At 42.3% G+C, this 13311-nt stretch overlaps 1 protein-coding gene across 1 annotated transcript; it reads left to right on the top strand.

Moving 5' to 3' along the window:
* Nucleotides 1–6914: 6914 nt before the first annotated feature.
* MSTN (myostatin) lies at nt 6915–12584 on the top strand. Its single transcript, XM_075511633.1, has 3 exons — nt 6915–7287; nt 9458–9831; nt 12204–12584. The coding sequence occupies exons 1-3, from the start codon at nt 6915–6917 to the stop codon at nt 12582–12584; spliced, it is 1128 nt and encodes a 375-aa protein (XP_075367748.1).
* Nucleotides 12585–13311: the final 727 nt, after the last annotated feature.

Here is a 13311-nt window from a genome sequence, read left to right as displayed (position 1 = left end):
CAAGTGTGTTGCCACTGCAGATGCACACTGCTGGAACGACGTGCCAGGCTTGCCATCCCAGAAAACTGGTTTTATTTTAACCATTAGAATTCAATGTATTTATGAATTCACTGTCCCGAATGCTAAGAGTTTGAGAAGACTTTACTTCAAAGCCAGCTCCTCTGCTTACAAAAATCGGAAGAGGAAAAAAAAGCTATTCTTATCCCTGTATATCATTATATTGTTGTGATTTTACTTATTGCTTATAGGCGAGCAGGTACCAGGTGTTACAGGTTCTTCCCATTCAGCCTGTCTCTATACCCGGTAGAGGCAAAACCACGGAGTGGGACCAAAGCAAGGGAGACCATGGGGAGGGAGACCAAAGCAAGCAGGCCATGGGGAGGGCAGCAGAGGGATAGTTTGAGATGAGGAGCCAAACCTACCCCACAGATAGCTCTCTTCTGGTGAAAAAGTTAATTAATTCAGTCCATTATGGCACTGGGCAAGGTTAAGCAGAGTCAAATTCACTGCATTTTGTCAAGAATATCTGTTAGCTTTTCACCCGTCATGTATTTTGGTTTTTGGTTTATGGTTGGACTCGATGATCTTAAAGGTCTTTTCCAACCTATATGATTCTGTGATTCTGTGATTCTGTGATTCTGTATTTAAAAAAAAAAAGGGGAAAAAAAAAGGAGGAAAAAACCCAGAAAGACTCTTGCGAGCTGCGGCCCTCATTTCCCAGCGGATGCCGTTCCTGAACAACCCAGCAGAGGACAGGCCACTCATACCAAATCACTGACCTCCGGGGCCGAAAATCCCCTTCAAAGAGTTGTGCCTTAGAGAAAACACAAGCATTCTTGTAGCTAGTAATACCAAGATGAAGTATTCTGGTGTTTCAAGCACGTTGATTGTGCAAATGCAGAAGTGAAACCTCTCCAAGTAGAGTAACAGCTCCTTAGAGGAATTCAAGGTTTCCCGTCAGCGATGCAGTGGCTGATGCAGCTATTTTAAAAGACGTTGAAGACGAATGTCAGGATGAATGTCAGGAATTCTGAGTAAAAGCATAGAAGCTACAATTCTAAAGAAAAGATAGCATCCTGTAACAAGAATAGAGCCCTTCGAATTAAACAGCTATTTAACAGGGCTCTTTTATAAGATTTATTAGAAGGTATGTAGACGCCATAGCAAAGGCTGCAGAATAAAATCCTGAATACAAAAGAACTCAGAAGAACCGTCAGCTTTCACTATAATTGCAGCCTTCCTTAAATGTTTTTAATGAGCCTAATGGGAATATATTTCCCTACCTGTTTCTAAAGTTCATTTCCATTAGTGTACCTGGTTGGTTCTGGAGCAAAATATACCGGAATATGTAGGAGAGAAAAAAGCGACGGGGCATTTTTGGCCCATTCCACGCATACAGTTATGCACGGCAACACAAAAGCCGCAGGCAGGAAGGAGATGGCCAGAAGGGCAAGAGTAAGGCAGCAGCTGGAGGGGACCCCCCATGACTTCCCCGAAGCCTACATTCAGCAGCATCTCTTGGGCAAGCTGAGAGGTGCATCACGGGCCAAAATGGCCACAGCACGGTTTTACCTGTTTCCCCCATTTTATCCATTGCGTGCTTACACACCACGGCTTGTGAGAAACTCCTTAGCAGGTAGGGCTCACTACTGTCTCCCATAGCTCCTGAGCCGAGGAAATCATCCGCCAGACAGAGGGACGTTTTGTCCCGGTACTCAAACTGCAGACAAAGACCCTCCTTGGGGGAGGCCACTCAAAATCCCAAATCCCGGAACGTCGTGGTTTTCCTGGGAAAACAGCCCGGCAGCAGGGGTTGAGAAGGAGTTGCGGCAGACCCCAGCCGGATGCCAGCGTGCCAGGGCATCCGTCCCTGCACCACGCATGCTCTTCTCCTGTGTCAAATACGCCCTCTGATACCTGGAACTCAAAACTGGTGAAAACAAGATGAACTGATTTCTTCTTTGGTAAGTTGAAGGAATTAAATGTCCATACCATCAAAATAAAGAAATAAAGCTGCCTTCCAGTAGCTGATACAGCCCAATGTTTAGAAGGTTACATCTGACTGCTTTTGTAGGGAAAAAAATCGTATAGCAGAGGACAAACTGTTTCAGGGCACTTGTTGCAGAGCAAGAATTCATACTAGTTACAGCTTTCATATTTTAGTTCACGGTAATACATTTAATTTTAAAAGTGGTTACTTTTGCCTTATAGTAGCTGCAGCTGTAGTTTACCTAATGTGATTGGGATGATGTTTTCATAGGCTTTTTGTTATTGCAGGATTTCTTTCTAGGTGTTTTAGAGACATGACCTTATATCTGCTTTGAGGTTCAAAGTAATTCATTTATCTTGCAATTCAGGTGGCTAAGAGCAAGCACCTGGTGAGTTAAGACAGCTGGGCTCATAGCTAAGCACTTAAAAGACCCTAGCTCCATTGCATTTAATTATACGTCTGAATTTTTCTATTCACATTTAACTGTTCCAACCAAAATTACTTCACAAACATTGTTCCCAGCTTATTGCAGCTAAGTGAGAGATTAATCTGGTCCAAAAATATTTAAAATGGACTTTTCTATCCATTTCAATATGCTATTCTAGAAATTAGGCTTTGTGCTGACAAAAGTGAGAGAAAAGGTGACTCAAAGAGTATCTTCCTCAGCGGCTCAGGAGGAATGTTCTATCTTCCTTATAAGACAAACCAGGGAGAGAAGCCAGCTGGTTCAGAGGTAGGACTTGACAGCAATGTAAACAGCAATCACAGATTTACAGGGCATTTCACACCACCTGATTTTTTCTTCAAGTTCTGCCTTCTGAGGTGAATCAATTAGGGGAACTCTTTCATTTAACTTAAACAAGAGAAAAAAGAAGAGTGAATTTCTGGTCCTGCAGGCTGTAAGGAAGTGTTTGGAAATCTAGCCTACAACAGGATGAAGTCGTCCGATTTCTGGCAGGGTCATAACCCATGGCCCTCTCCTTCCCTGCCGTGAGAGCAGCTCCTTCGTACCCCTGTAACTCTCCCTTTTCTCAGAAACGTCCTGGTTCCCTTCCATGTCCACTTGGTCCACCTCCAAAACAAGCTCAAATCCCATCCTGCTCCCTATCTAGTTTTTCTGGGTTGCTGGCGCGGCGAGGGATGACAGGCGGTCGATGGTCCAGAGCTATCAGCGTGCTGACTAACGACGGCGCAGCACAAGCTGATTGGCTAATTAACGGCTGCCAAAAAGGATGGGTCATGGTTGGGCTCCGTTTGCCTTCTCCTCAGGGAGGGCATTAGTAATCTCCTTTTCCTCTACGCAGTCGCTGTTTTTCCATAAAACTCACAGTAACACAGTGTCTTTGAAGCCTCTACATCGGTCACATTTGTTGGGGGTAGGCTTGGGGTTTTTTTCCTTCTTTATTTTAGGTTTTCCAACGCGTACAAAAGCTCCTGTTGGAAGGGGGAAAGGAGAGAAGAAGTTGACAGGTAGACAGATGTGTGCCTTTTTCCTTTAGAAAGGAACGCATTCTTACATTGCTTGATTTTGGGGGCCTGAGCCATGATCTTTGAATCGTTAGGATTGGGAATACTATTCACTATTGGCAGGCACAGCGGGTAGAATGACACAAATCCCAAAGATAATATTAAAATGCCATAAAGTTCAGTAAGACGTGCATTTCATTTTTAACTCTTCGTTAGTTTTGCTGGTGGTAATGTGTTGGGTTTGGGATTTTTTTAAATTATTTTTTGCCAAATACATTTTTGGAACAACTTTTACCTGGTCACTTTATCACTTACTTTTCTCCCCTCTGCCACCTACTTCTGTAGTCATCACTTTCCAAAAACACTACCATGAAAGTCAGAAAGAAAAACAATTTGCATATTGTATTACTGTTATCAAAGAAATTAGATACTTCAATAGCTCCTGACCCAGTGCAACTGTTTAAGCTCTCTTCCAAATTCTTGCAGTCTCATAGAAAAGAAGCAGACGGCAACAACAAAAGGTGAAGAGAAAGGTATTCTGCTAACAGCCTAGAGTTATTCGGAGTACGTGGATATGAAGTGCCTTATATGAGGGACATATTGGAAAAATATCGCTCTTGGTTATGCAGCTGCTGGTGAATTCTGGGGCGCTTTTGCCACCCGTGGTCGGTAGTCCCTGTGCCACCGCTCTAGCTGCTATTGCTGCCTCCTACTCGTAAACAGCGAGCAGAGGCACGGTGCTCAGCAGGATCTGTTTGCCACCACGTCTCACCCGGGTGGCTGAGGGCAAGCTCAGCTCTCGCTCAGAGCTCGCTGGGGTTGCAGGCCTACAAGCGAGGACTTCGGTCCTGCCGTCGTAAAGAAATGCTAAAGGGGCCCTTTTGTGCAGATCAATGGAATCGTTGCAGAAGATCGGAAGAAATAAATTGAAGTTTTGCACGCTCATGGCGAGCCACAGTCGGAGTGGGAAGACCTTGAAGGAGAAGGAGCAGGCCAGGTACCGCTGTGGCCGCTGAGCACCGGGCAAGCTGCTGCAGAGCACCTTTAAGAGGAGTCACGGTGCTGGAGGCATCGCGTTGCTGAGCACTTCTCTTGTCCCCTCTCCAACACGAGTGGCTTACAGCCACGGTCTGCCAGAGCGCTTAATTACTCTGATATTAATGACTGCATCATTATTTCCACCCGTTTATTGATGGATCATTGTTCTCTTTACGACTGTTTCTAGTGTGAAACCTGGTACCTGTCAAAGTTTCCACTTGGGGGAAGATTCCTTTTTATACCCAACTGGTTACATCATTCTGGTTTAAAATAAAAAGTAATGAAAAATAGTTTTATTATGACATTCCTGTCATAATAGTAAACAAACAAACAACCCCCCAACCTACCCCCCCCTCCCCCAATTCACCAACAGGGTCAATGCTTTTCAAAAAGATTCTTACTGGGAATCATCCTATGCATCTTCCATAAAAATACATTTCCAGCACTTGAAATGCACTAGGAGTCTGTTTAAAATATATTGTAGGCATGGCAGGCAGTCTCCACTGCAAACTCAGATCTATCCTGACTCCTAGTTCCAGTGAAGCACAAGCCCATTTATGCTACCACATGTTGAGAGTAGCTGCACCGGTACCTTGTGTAAAAAGCAAATGCTGAGGAGCTAAGAAGTCAAACCGCTTCCTTTAAACATGGATTTTGGCTGAAATCAGAATATCAGAGTCTGATCCTAAAGCCACAGGCCTGGAACGTGCGAGCGTGATACATCTATCGCTTGCATCAACTTTACACCAGAGTAGGACAATCAATTTCAATTGAATACTCATGATTTACGTCACTGGTCGTGAGTTGAATATTAGGCTCAGTTCTGTGCTATGCAGTGAATTTGCATGTCCTGGAGAGGTGATACAAAATAATATGAATGACCAGGCAGAAAACTCTTTGAAAGTTCTGTCCCACATCTTTCTATATACCAACATTTTTCCTACATGAACATAGGCAAAAAACCCCATTTGCCACATTTTTAGGTGCACTCAGAATGGCAAAAGAAGAGAAACTCGGTGAGAAACTGACAATTCAGTCCTAACTTAGGTAGGCAAACTTTGGCATATGGCATGACATTCCAGGATTTCTGTTTGCTGTAACATACAGCCTAGGCTGAACAGTCACCCCCACCCCCCCACCTCCCCAGCTAAGCCCGAGTTCCGTAATTCTTGCTAACAGCACACCAAATGTGAACTACATCGCTGTAAGATTTTTATAAGCCATAACCTGTAAGTATAAAATCACGTCTAGATGTGCCTCTCTTACGCAGAAAGCATATTAAAACTGTAACGCATATAGAGAACTTACAAATATTTGAGTAGAAAGCAAAAGAAAGCACAGAAAGGTATCACTGAAATTGGCATAACACAGAGACGTTTTGGACAGAAATAAAAGATGCCATGGAAAAAGAAGATATACTCACAGTAGAGAGTTAAATGTTTTAAGTCTTTTAATACTTTCAGTGCTAATGGGAAAAGCAAGCTTTATTATTTCTCTGTAATATTAGAGTGAGTAGCTAAAGATATTCCTTAAAAATACCTTTGCTCCTAAAGATCTCTCAATATTTAATTTACTGCCCAGGATTCTGCTGACCTAGTGATAGTATGAAGAGGGGACAGACTCATTTTCATAACTGACTGTTAATTCAGTAAAGGATTTGTTCTGTTGTTTTTGATATACACTAAAGGGACAAACAGATAAGATATGCATTTACAGAGAGCCATACACGCACAAAATCTTTATTACTGCTTTAGCTTGTACCTAGCAGGAAAACCCATTAAGGTTTTCTGAAATATGAACTGCTCGATATATTTTAGTTGTTGAACAACATAAGTTAGCACTGCTTGCAATGCATTTCTAAAGTATTTCTCCCCTGCCTGCTAACAGTAATCCCCTGGGATTTTCTTTTAAATAGCACAAACTTTCAAGTCGAAAAAACTGGTAGAAGCCGAAAGCAAGTTTAGAGAGAGGTCTGTCTTGATTCATAGTACAAGTACATGGGTGGTATATATTTAAGAATGACAGTGCTGTCTTTCAGTACTGCTGCCCACAATACTTGGAAATATATCCTTTCAGTATGCGAAGACATATCCTCTACGAAGTGCCCAGATAAATCAGTTCACCCTTGGCTGTAACTAAACGCTGTCTAGTGACTTGTGATCGACAGGGCTTTACCCTCTGACAGCCAGATTCATTGTTGGGACAGCAACCAATCGTCGGGTTTGACGACATGAGCCTAATCAAAGTTGGAGTATAAAAAGCCCCCTTGGAATATATAAGGTACACCAGTGTGGCAAGCTGTCTCTCAGAGTGCATTTGCTTTCACGGATCTGTTTAGTACTGAAAGGAAAAGGGAAAGGGGAAGGGAAAAGGAAAAAAAAAAAAAAAAAGGAAAAAAAGCTGCACTGAATGTGAGATCATGCAAAAGCTAGCGATCTATGTTTATATTTACCTGTTCATGCTGATTTCAGTTGATCCGGTGGCTCTTGATGACAATAGTCAGCCCACAGAGAACGCCGAAAAAGATGGACTGTGCAACGCTTGTACGTGGAGACAGAATACAAAATCTTCCAGAATAGAAGCCATAAAAATTCAAATCCTCAGCAAACTGCGTCTGGAACAAGCTCCTAACATTAGCAGGGATGTTATTAAACAACTTTTACCCAAAGCTCCTCCACTGCAGGAACTGATTGATCAGTATGACGTCCAGAGAGACGACAGTAGCGATGGCTCTTTGGAAGACGATGACTATCATGCCACCACCGAAACGATTATCACAATGCCTACGGAGTGTAAGTAACCCTGCTGCTCTCGCCTCCCACCGCTCCTCCGAGACAGTTGTCTCCCTGCCGTAGAGCCACGCAACTCCTCCTCGGGCTCTCCCAACAGGCTGCTGGCTGAAGTCTGCTAGAGGGAGGGAGGAGAGCGTTATTTCTAAAGAATTTGAGCCAGGTTCAGATGCTCGTGTTGCGATCCTTTGTTTTACTGTTTGGTTTTTGGCTCCTTATAACGTGTATGCCCTGTAGCACTTAGGATTTGCCCACTGCCTTAGAAAGCAAAGGGAGGTCTGCAGTTTAGTTGACTTCGTTATCTGCAGTACTCAGGGCATTTCCTATCGCAAATATAAAGTACAAGTGCAGATAACGAGAGGACTATATTTTTCCGAGGGAGGTTTCACTGCCCAGTATTTTTAGGAGCAATAGAAATCAGCAGAAATACAGCTGAGAGCACTAGACCTACCTAACTGCAACATGTTATAGCAAGTGCAAGCATAGAGTTAAATTCTTGCTTCGTCGCTGATCCCATAAACTAGCACCACCCACCTCTGAGTTAAAACTATATATTTAAAGCAAATATGTGTGTAACAGATTTAAATGCTGAAATGTCCATGCTAGAGCAGTCAGCTCCAGTAGTCGTGCCAAGGAAGAATGAAGGCATTTACTGAATGAGCAGATTCTGAGTTATCTTCTGAGTGCTAAACATCTGCTACGGCTCCTATCAAGTATCTTTTGCATGGCTAATACTATAGTATCTTATGTTCTTCATCAGCTAAAGTATTTGGCCATGGCAGCTGTTTTTTTAAATAACACTTACCAATATGATGTCAAAAAGGAAAAAGATGACAGGACATATAAAGCATGTCAGCAGTTACAGATATCGTTACAATACGCGTACTGGAATAATATCAGCTGCTCCAGCCAGCTAAAAATGTACGCATTGATGAAAAAGTGACTTTATCTGTAAAATTCTTCAACTTATTAATTAATGTGCACTTAATAGCAATATATTACTGCAGCCTTATCACAAAGTTGAGCTCTGCCAGCAGTCTTATTCCAGCCTATTATGTCCACGGCTTTATAACTATTTTTAATTAAACTGTTATATAATTACAATGGCCGAAGAGAAATCATTGTGCTTCATTGATCTGAGTTCATTTCCCGCTTTTCATAAAAAGCCCTTGAACTATTTCAAATGCACTAAAGAGACAGGTATCTTAAGTGGTGAGATTTATGAATGTCAAAGCCCTGCACCATTTAAGATTAGGATTACCCATTTTATCCTGGCATGGAAAGATATTGCCATGACTAGGTATGACAGCTGCATCGTAGGCTACAGGAAGCAGGAACGCTGCCCTGCACGTGACTTTCCTATAATATTGTTCAAATGCAAAGAAAACAAAATGATCCTTAGAGTAATACTCTTAATTATTTGTTTTTCCATTGAGAAAAGAAATCAAAGCGTCCATGTAGTTTGCCCACGGCTGTCTCCGTTTGTACGATGTGTAGCACACTCAGGCTATTTTGTAAATCAGAAATAGCTGGATCACCACGTACGTGTCGAGTCAGCTTATGCAAAGTTGTTATTCTGCATGCTTTATGAAGGTCCTCAGGAGATGACTAGCAGAAGCGAGTTGGTAGTAGTCACTGTGAAGCGGAATAGGCTCTGCCCTCTCCCCAGGTAGTTTTTGTTTGGGAAAGAGGCTTTTTTGCAGCTGTACAGGCCAGCCCACAGCACTGGTCCCACTGGTCGGAGCCCCGAGCACGCCGAGGACTGCCAAGGTCCTCCAGAGCGTGCACCTTCTCGTGATTGCCCATCATTTCCGAGTTTCAGCCTGAGCACACCTCCGCTCTGCTTAGCCTCCGGAGCACACGGCGCCAACCAGAATTATTTAGAAAACGATTAGCCAAACCTCATTTTAGCCTGTTCACAAAACAACCATCGGTTCCTGCTCACGTGATGTTACTTTTAGGGGATAGCATAATGATTTTGTTGACGTCCATTAAATTTGCTGTAGAGCATAAACCACAGAAAATGAATTAAGTTAAATCCCCTTTGTTACTGATGCTGTTTATAACATATTGTAAGACTTCCTACATGGTCTGGAAAAAAAAAATCGGGTTTATATATGCATATTTCTTTTTGTTCCCTGTTCAGTAATCTGTTCTTTCCATTCATTTATAGCTGATTTTCTTGTACAAATGGAGGGAAAACCAAAATGTTGCTTCTTTAAGTTTAGCTCTAAAATACAATATAACAAAGTAGTAAAGGCACAATTGTGGATATACTTGAGGCAAGTCCAAAAACCTACAACAGTGTTTGTGCAGATCCTGAGACTTATTAAACCCATGAAAGACGGTACAAGATATACTGGAATTCGATCTTTGAAACTTGACATGAACCCAGGCACTGGTATTTGGCAGAGTATTGATGTGAAGACAGTGTTGCAAAATTGGCTCAAACAGCCTGAATCCAATTTAGGCATCGAAATAAAAGCTTTTGATGAGAATGGACGAGATCTTGCTGTAACTTTCCCAGGACCAGGTGAAGATGGATTGGTAAGTTTATTTAGAAAAATCCCATTTAAATATCTTGCATTTTATTGGAAAGCATTTAAGTTGTGTTTTAAGGATAAAATGGAAGCATTGTTTAGGGAATGGAAGATGCAAGTACTGTGTAGCCAATTCTTTTGTTCTTTGCTCTCTGATCGTCTCAAAATCGATAGCGTTCCTGTGCCTCCGTTTCCCTGTTTGAAAAATTGAGACAAATCGCAGCACTTCAGTAAGATGTTGAGAGGCATTAACTGGAAAACGTTTTGGTAATTAGTGATGGATGGTACTATCAAAAGTAATGATGTTGTTTTCAAATTTGAGAGCAAATACTGTTTAATAAGCAGTAAAGCTAAAAAGCACGGTCATTGGATTATTTCATTGATAGGGAAGCTGCCTCCCATAGTGCTGAGAAAGGTTTTTGCATTCAAACTGTGAGGGAGTTTCTCCCTATTCTGTATGTGTATAGTTTCTATTAACAACAGCAAGAATTACCTATGTTTATGAATATGAGAACAGATCTTCTTCATAATGTTGTGTACCTTTCAGTGTGTGATAGCGTGCATTATTCCACCTATTAGAAATATTTGAATAGAGAAATTCTGCTTGATACAATAAATGGGTCATAATGATGAGAAAGAGTGTAAAATAACTCTCTGGTTTCTTTTTGTAAGTATAAATGAACACATTAAATCTGAAGTGTACCAGTTAAACTACAGCATTTTCCTCGTTATTTGTTTCTGCAAATCCCTAATCCTCTACCGCCTATAAAAACTTGTGAACCTATCACAGCTGAAACAATCACAACCAAGAAATCCCTCCTTTTGAATAAAGTATAGAGAATATTCTTCTACTTCTATGCAGTAGATCAATCTGTTTGTCACAGAATCATAGAATCATTTAGGTTGGAAAAGACCTTTAAGATCATCGAGTCCAACTGTATTCATGTAGCTATGTAACATTTAACTTCATAGCAGTATAATGCCGTTAAAGGAACTTAAAGGAAAAACGCTGGGATACCTTAATTGTAGACCCAGTACAGATGTGGATCTCCCATACCTGAAAGAGGCCAGCTGGATATCATGATAAGGAACGTCCTCACCACCTCCATCTATTCAAATACCCAACGCTGTGTTTTCACACATGTGGATAACCCATGGTTATCATCATCTGTAAAAACAAACCGATTCGGCAGCAGGGCAGGGTGAGATGCACGGCCGATAAGCGGAGAGGAAATTTCTCATCCCTCCGGCCCCTCTCCGGCAGCTCCCAGTACGGGGATGCTCCTCTCACCAAGCCCCTCCCCGGATCATTTACCTTGGGGAGGAGCGGCTCCAGCAGCTGGACAACTTGCAGCCGTAAGGGCGGGTATCTTGGAAGGGACAAATCCACGTAACAAAGTTAGCTGGGCTGTTATTTACTCCTCAGGAATGGTCTTCCTTCATGGGACAGCCTGGTCAGTGCCAAACCGACACACGGGGCTGAAATCAGTGCGTGGAGGGAGGAATCTTTGGGAACTTTTTCAAACTCGTGATTGTGAAGTTTGCGGTTTCTTTCTAAGTTGGTGACTGCGGAAGCACACCTTCGGTAGGAAGCACGTGGCTCAGAGATCTGCCAAAAGTGCATTCCTGGCCACAGGGCTCTTTCAGTAGTCAAAATATGAGCTGCTCCTCCAAATTCAGCCCAGCAAATTCAGCCCAGCAAATTCAGCCCTCTGGCAGAGGGGAAAGCTGTGAAGTACCAGTGACCTGTATCAGCAGGTGAAACGCTCATTTCTACCGCCATTGCAGTCATTCAAGAACGATAGCAATTATGGAGGGATTTTTGTCCTCCTTGGTCTGGACCAGAAGCCTTCCTTGATATCCAGAACGCCTGAACTGAATACGACTATAATGGAGGGAATTTCAGAAGGACTCACAAAAGGGAGACCAACACCAGTCCGTCCTGCCCTTGAAAAGGTTTTGGAGTTCTTTGTGTCCTTTTGGGAGTTCTTCCATAGAAAAAAAAGTAGCTCTTATTATGGGGTTTAAAACAAACAAACAAAACCCACGTCAAAAGTAAAAATCCAGCATCCTCCAAATTTCTGAAACCTTTTAGCAGTTAAGAGAGATGATGGTGATTTCAGAAAGAGATACTCAGAAATTAAAGCTCCTTATAGGGAAATAGCAGGGAAATGCTGTTCCTCAGCATGGAAAAGAGGAATAATCCTTAAGCAGAGATCAACTGTAGCAGAGATTTGCAGGAGAAGAAAGTGTTGTTTGCAAACATTACTTGAGGATATTAATTTGATACGTCTGTCTGAGATATTATCTATTTGCATGTTTTTAGTGAACTTGGGTTTGCCTCAGTAATGCTTCCGATTCCTTCTCCTCTCCTCACAGAACCCCTTTTTAGAGGTCAGAGTTACAGACACACCGAAACGGTCTCGCAGAGATTTCGGCCTCGACTGCGACGAGCACTCGACAGAATCCCGATGTTGTCGCTACCCGCTGACAGTGGATTTTGAAGCTTTCGGATGGGACTGGATTATCGCACCTAAAAGATACAAAGCCAATTACTGCTCCGGAGAATGTGAATTTGTATTTTTACAAAAATACCCGCACACTCACCTCGTACACCAAGCAAACCCCAGAGGTTCGGCAGGCCCTTGCTGCACGCCGACCAAGATGTCCCCCATAAACATGCTGTACTTCAACGGGAAAGAACAAATAATATACGGCAAGATACCGGCCATGGTTGTAGATCGCTGCGGGTGCTCATGAGACCGTCGTGAGATCCACCGCTTCACAAATTGTGGAAGCTACCAAAAAAAAAAAAAAAGTTATACCCCCTCACCAGTCTTTGAAACTGTGAAGTTACGTACGCTAGGCATTGCCGACATCCTATACGCTGTATGATAGGCTATCGTACAGATTTAGTGCAGCACCAGCTACAGAACGTGAACTAAAGGACGGTAGAGTTACCTAACGGCTGGCTTTGAGCCAGTGAAACAGAAAAGCTACAATCAAAATCACCGGATTTAATACCTGAAGTTCTTACATTGCGAGGGAATCAATATTCAGTCATTCAGACGCAAATTTATATGCAGGTTTCAGTACACGTTGGTAATCAAAAGCAAGCTCCTTCTCATCTCAGGACGGAAGGAGCGGGCTTTTAAGTCCATTTCTTCACAGCTTCACTTAATATTGTATTTACAGGAAAATATATACTGGTAACATATATACCACTACACAATACCACCAGAATCATCCTTAAACACTTGAATATATAGTGCAGAATTGTGAAATGTATCAGATGGAATTCCACATAAACGGACAAATCCTGAAATTAGGGATGGCATAGTGTATTTAGCGTGTTTCCATTCCTTTTTCTCATTAGTATGTTAGTAATCAATGGCAATGGTGCTACGTAAGCAGGCTGAGTAAATAGAGAGATAGTTATCTAAGTGAAAGAATTTAGAATAATAACGAATTTGCCCTATCCTCAGGT

This window comes from Mycteria americana, chromosome 9 (assembly GCF_035582795.1).
Source record: "Mycteria americana isolate JAX WOST 10 ecotype Jacksonville Zoo and Gardens chromosome 9, USCA_MyAme_1.0, whole genome shotgun sequence".
NCBI lineage: Eukaryota > Metazoa > Chordata > Aves > Ciconiiformes > Ciconiidae > Mycteria > Mycteria americana.
This window is presented reverse-complemented; position numbering and strand designations above follow the sequence as displayed.

Excerpts from the sequence above, each read along its gene's own strand:
- MSTN (XM_075511633.1), top strand. The coding sequence starts at position 6,915 with ATGCAAAAGCTAGCGATCTATGTTTATATTTACCTGTTCATGCTGATT. Across the intron at positions 7,288-9,457 it reads TATCACAATGCCTACGGAGT|CTGATTTTCTTGTACAAATG; the intron begins GTAAGTAACCCT and ends ATTCATTTATAG. Across the intron at positions 9,832-12,203 it reads GACCAGGTGAAGATGGATTG|AACCCCTTTTTAGAGGTCAG; the intron begins GTAAGTTTATTT and ends CTCTCCTCACAG.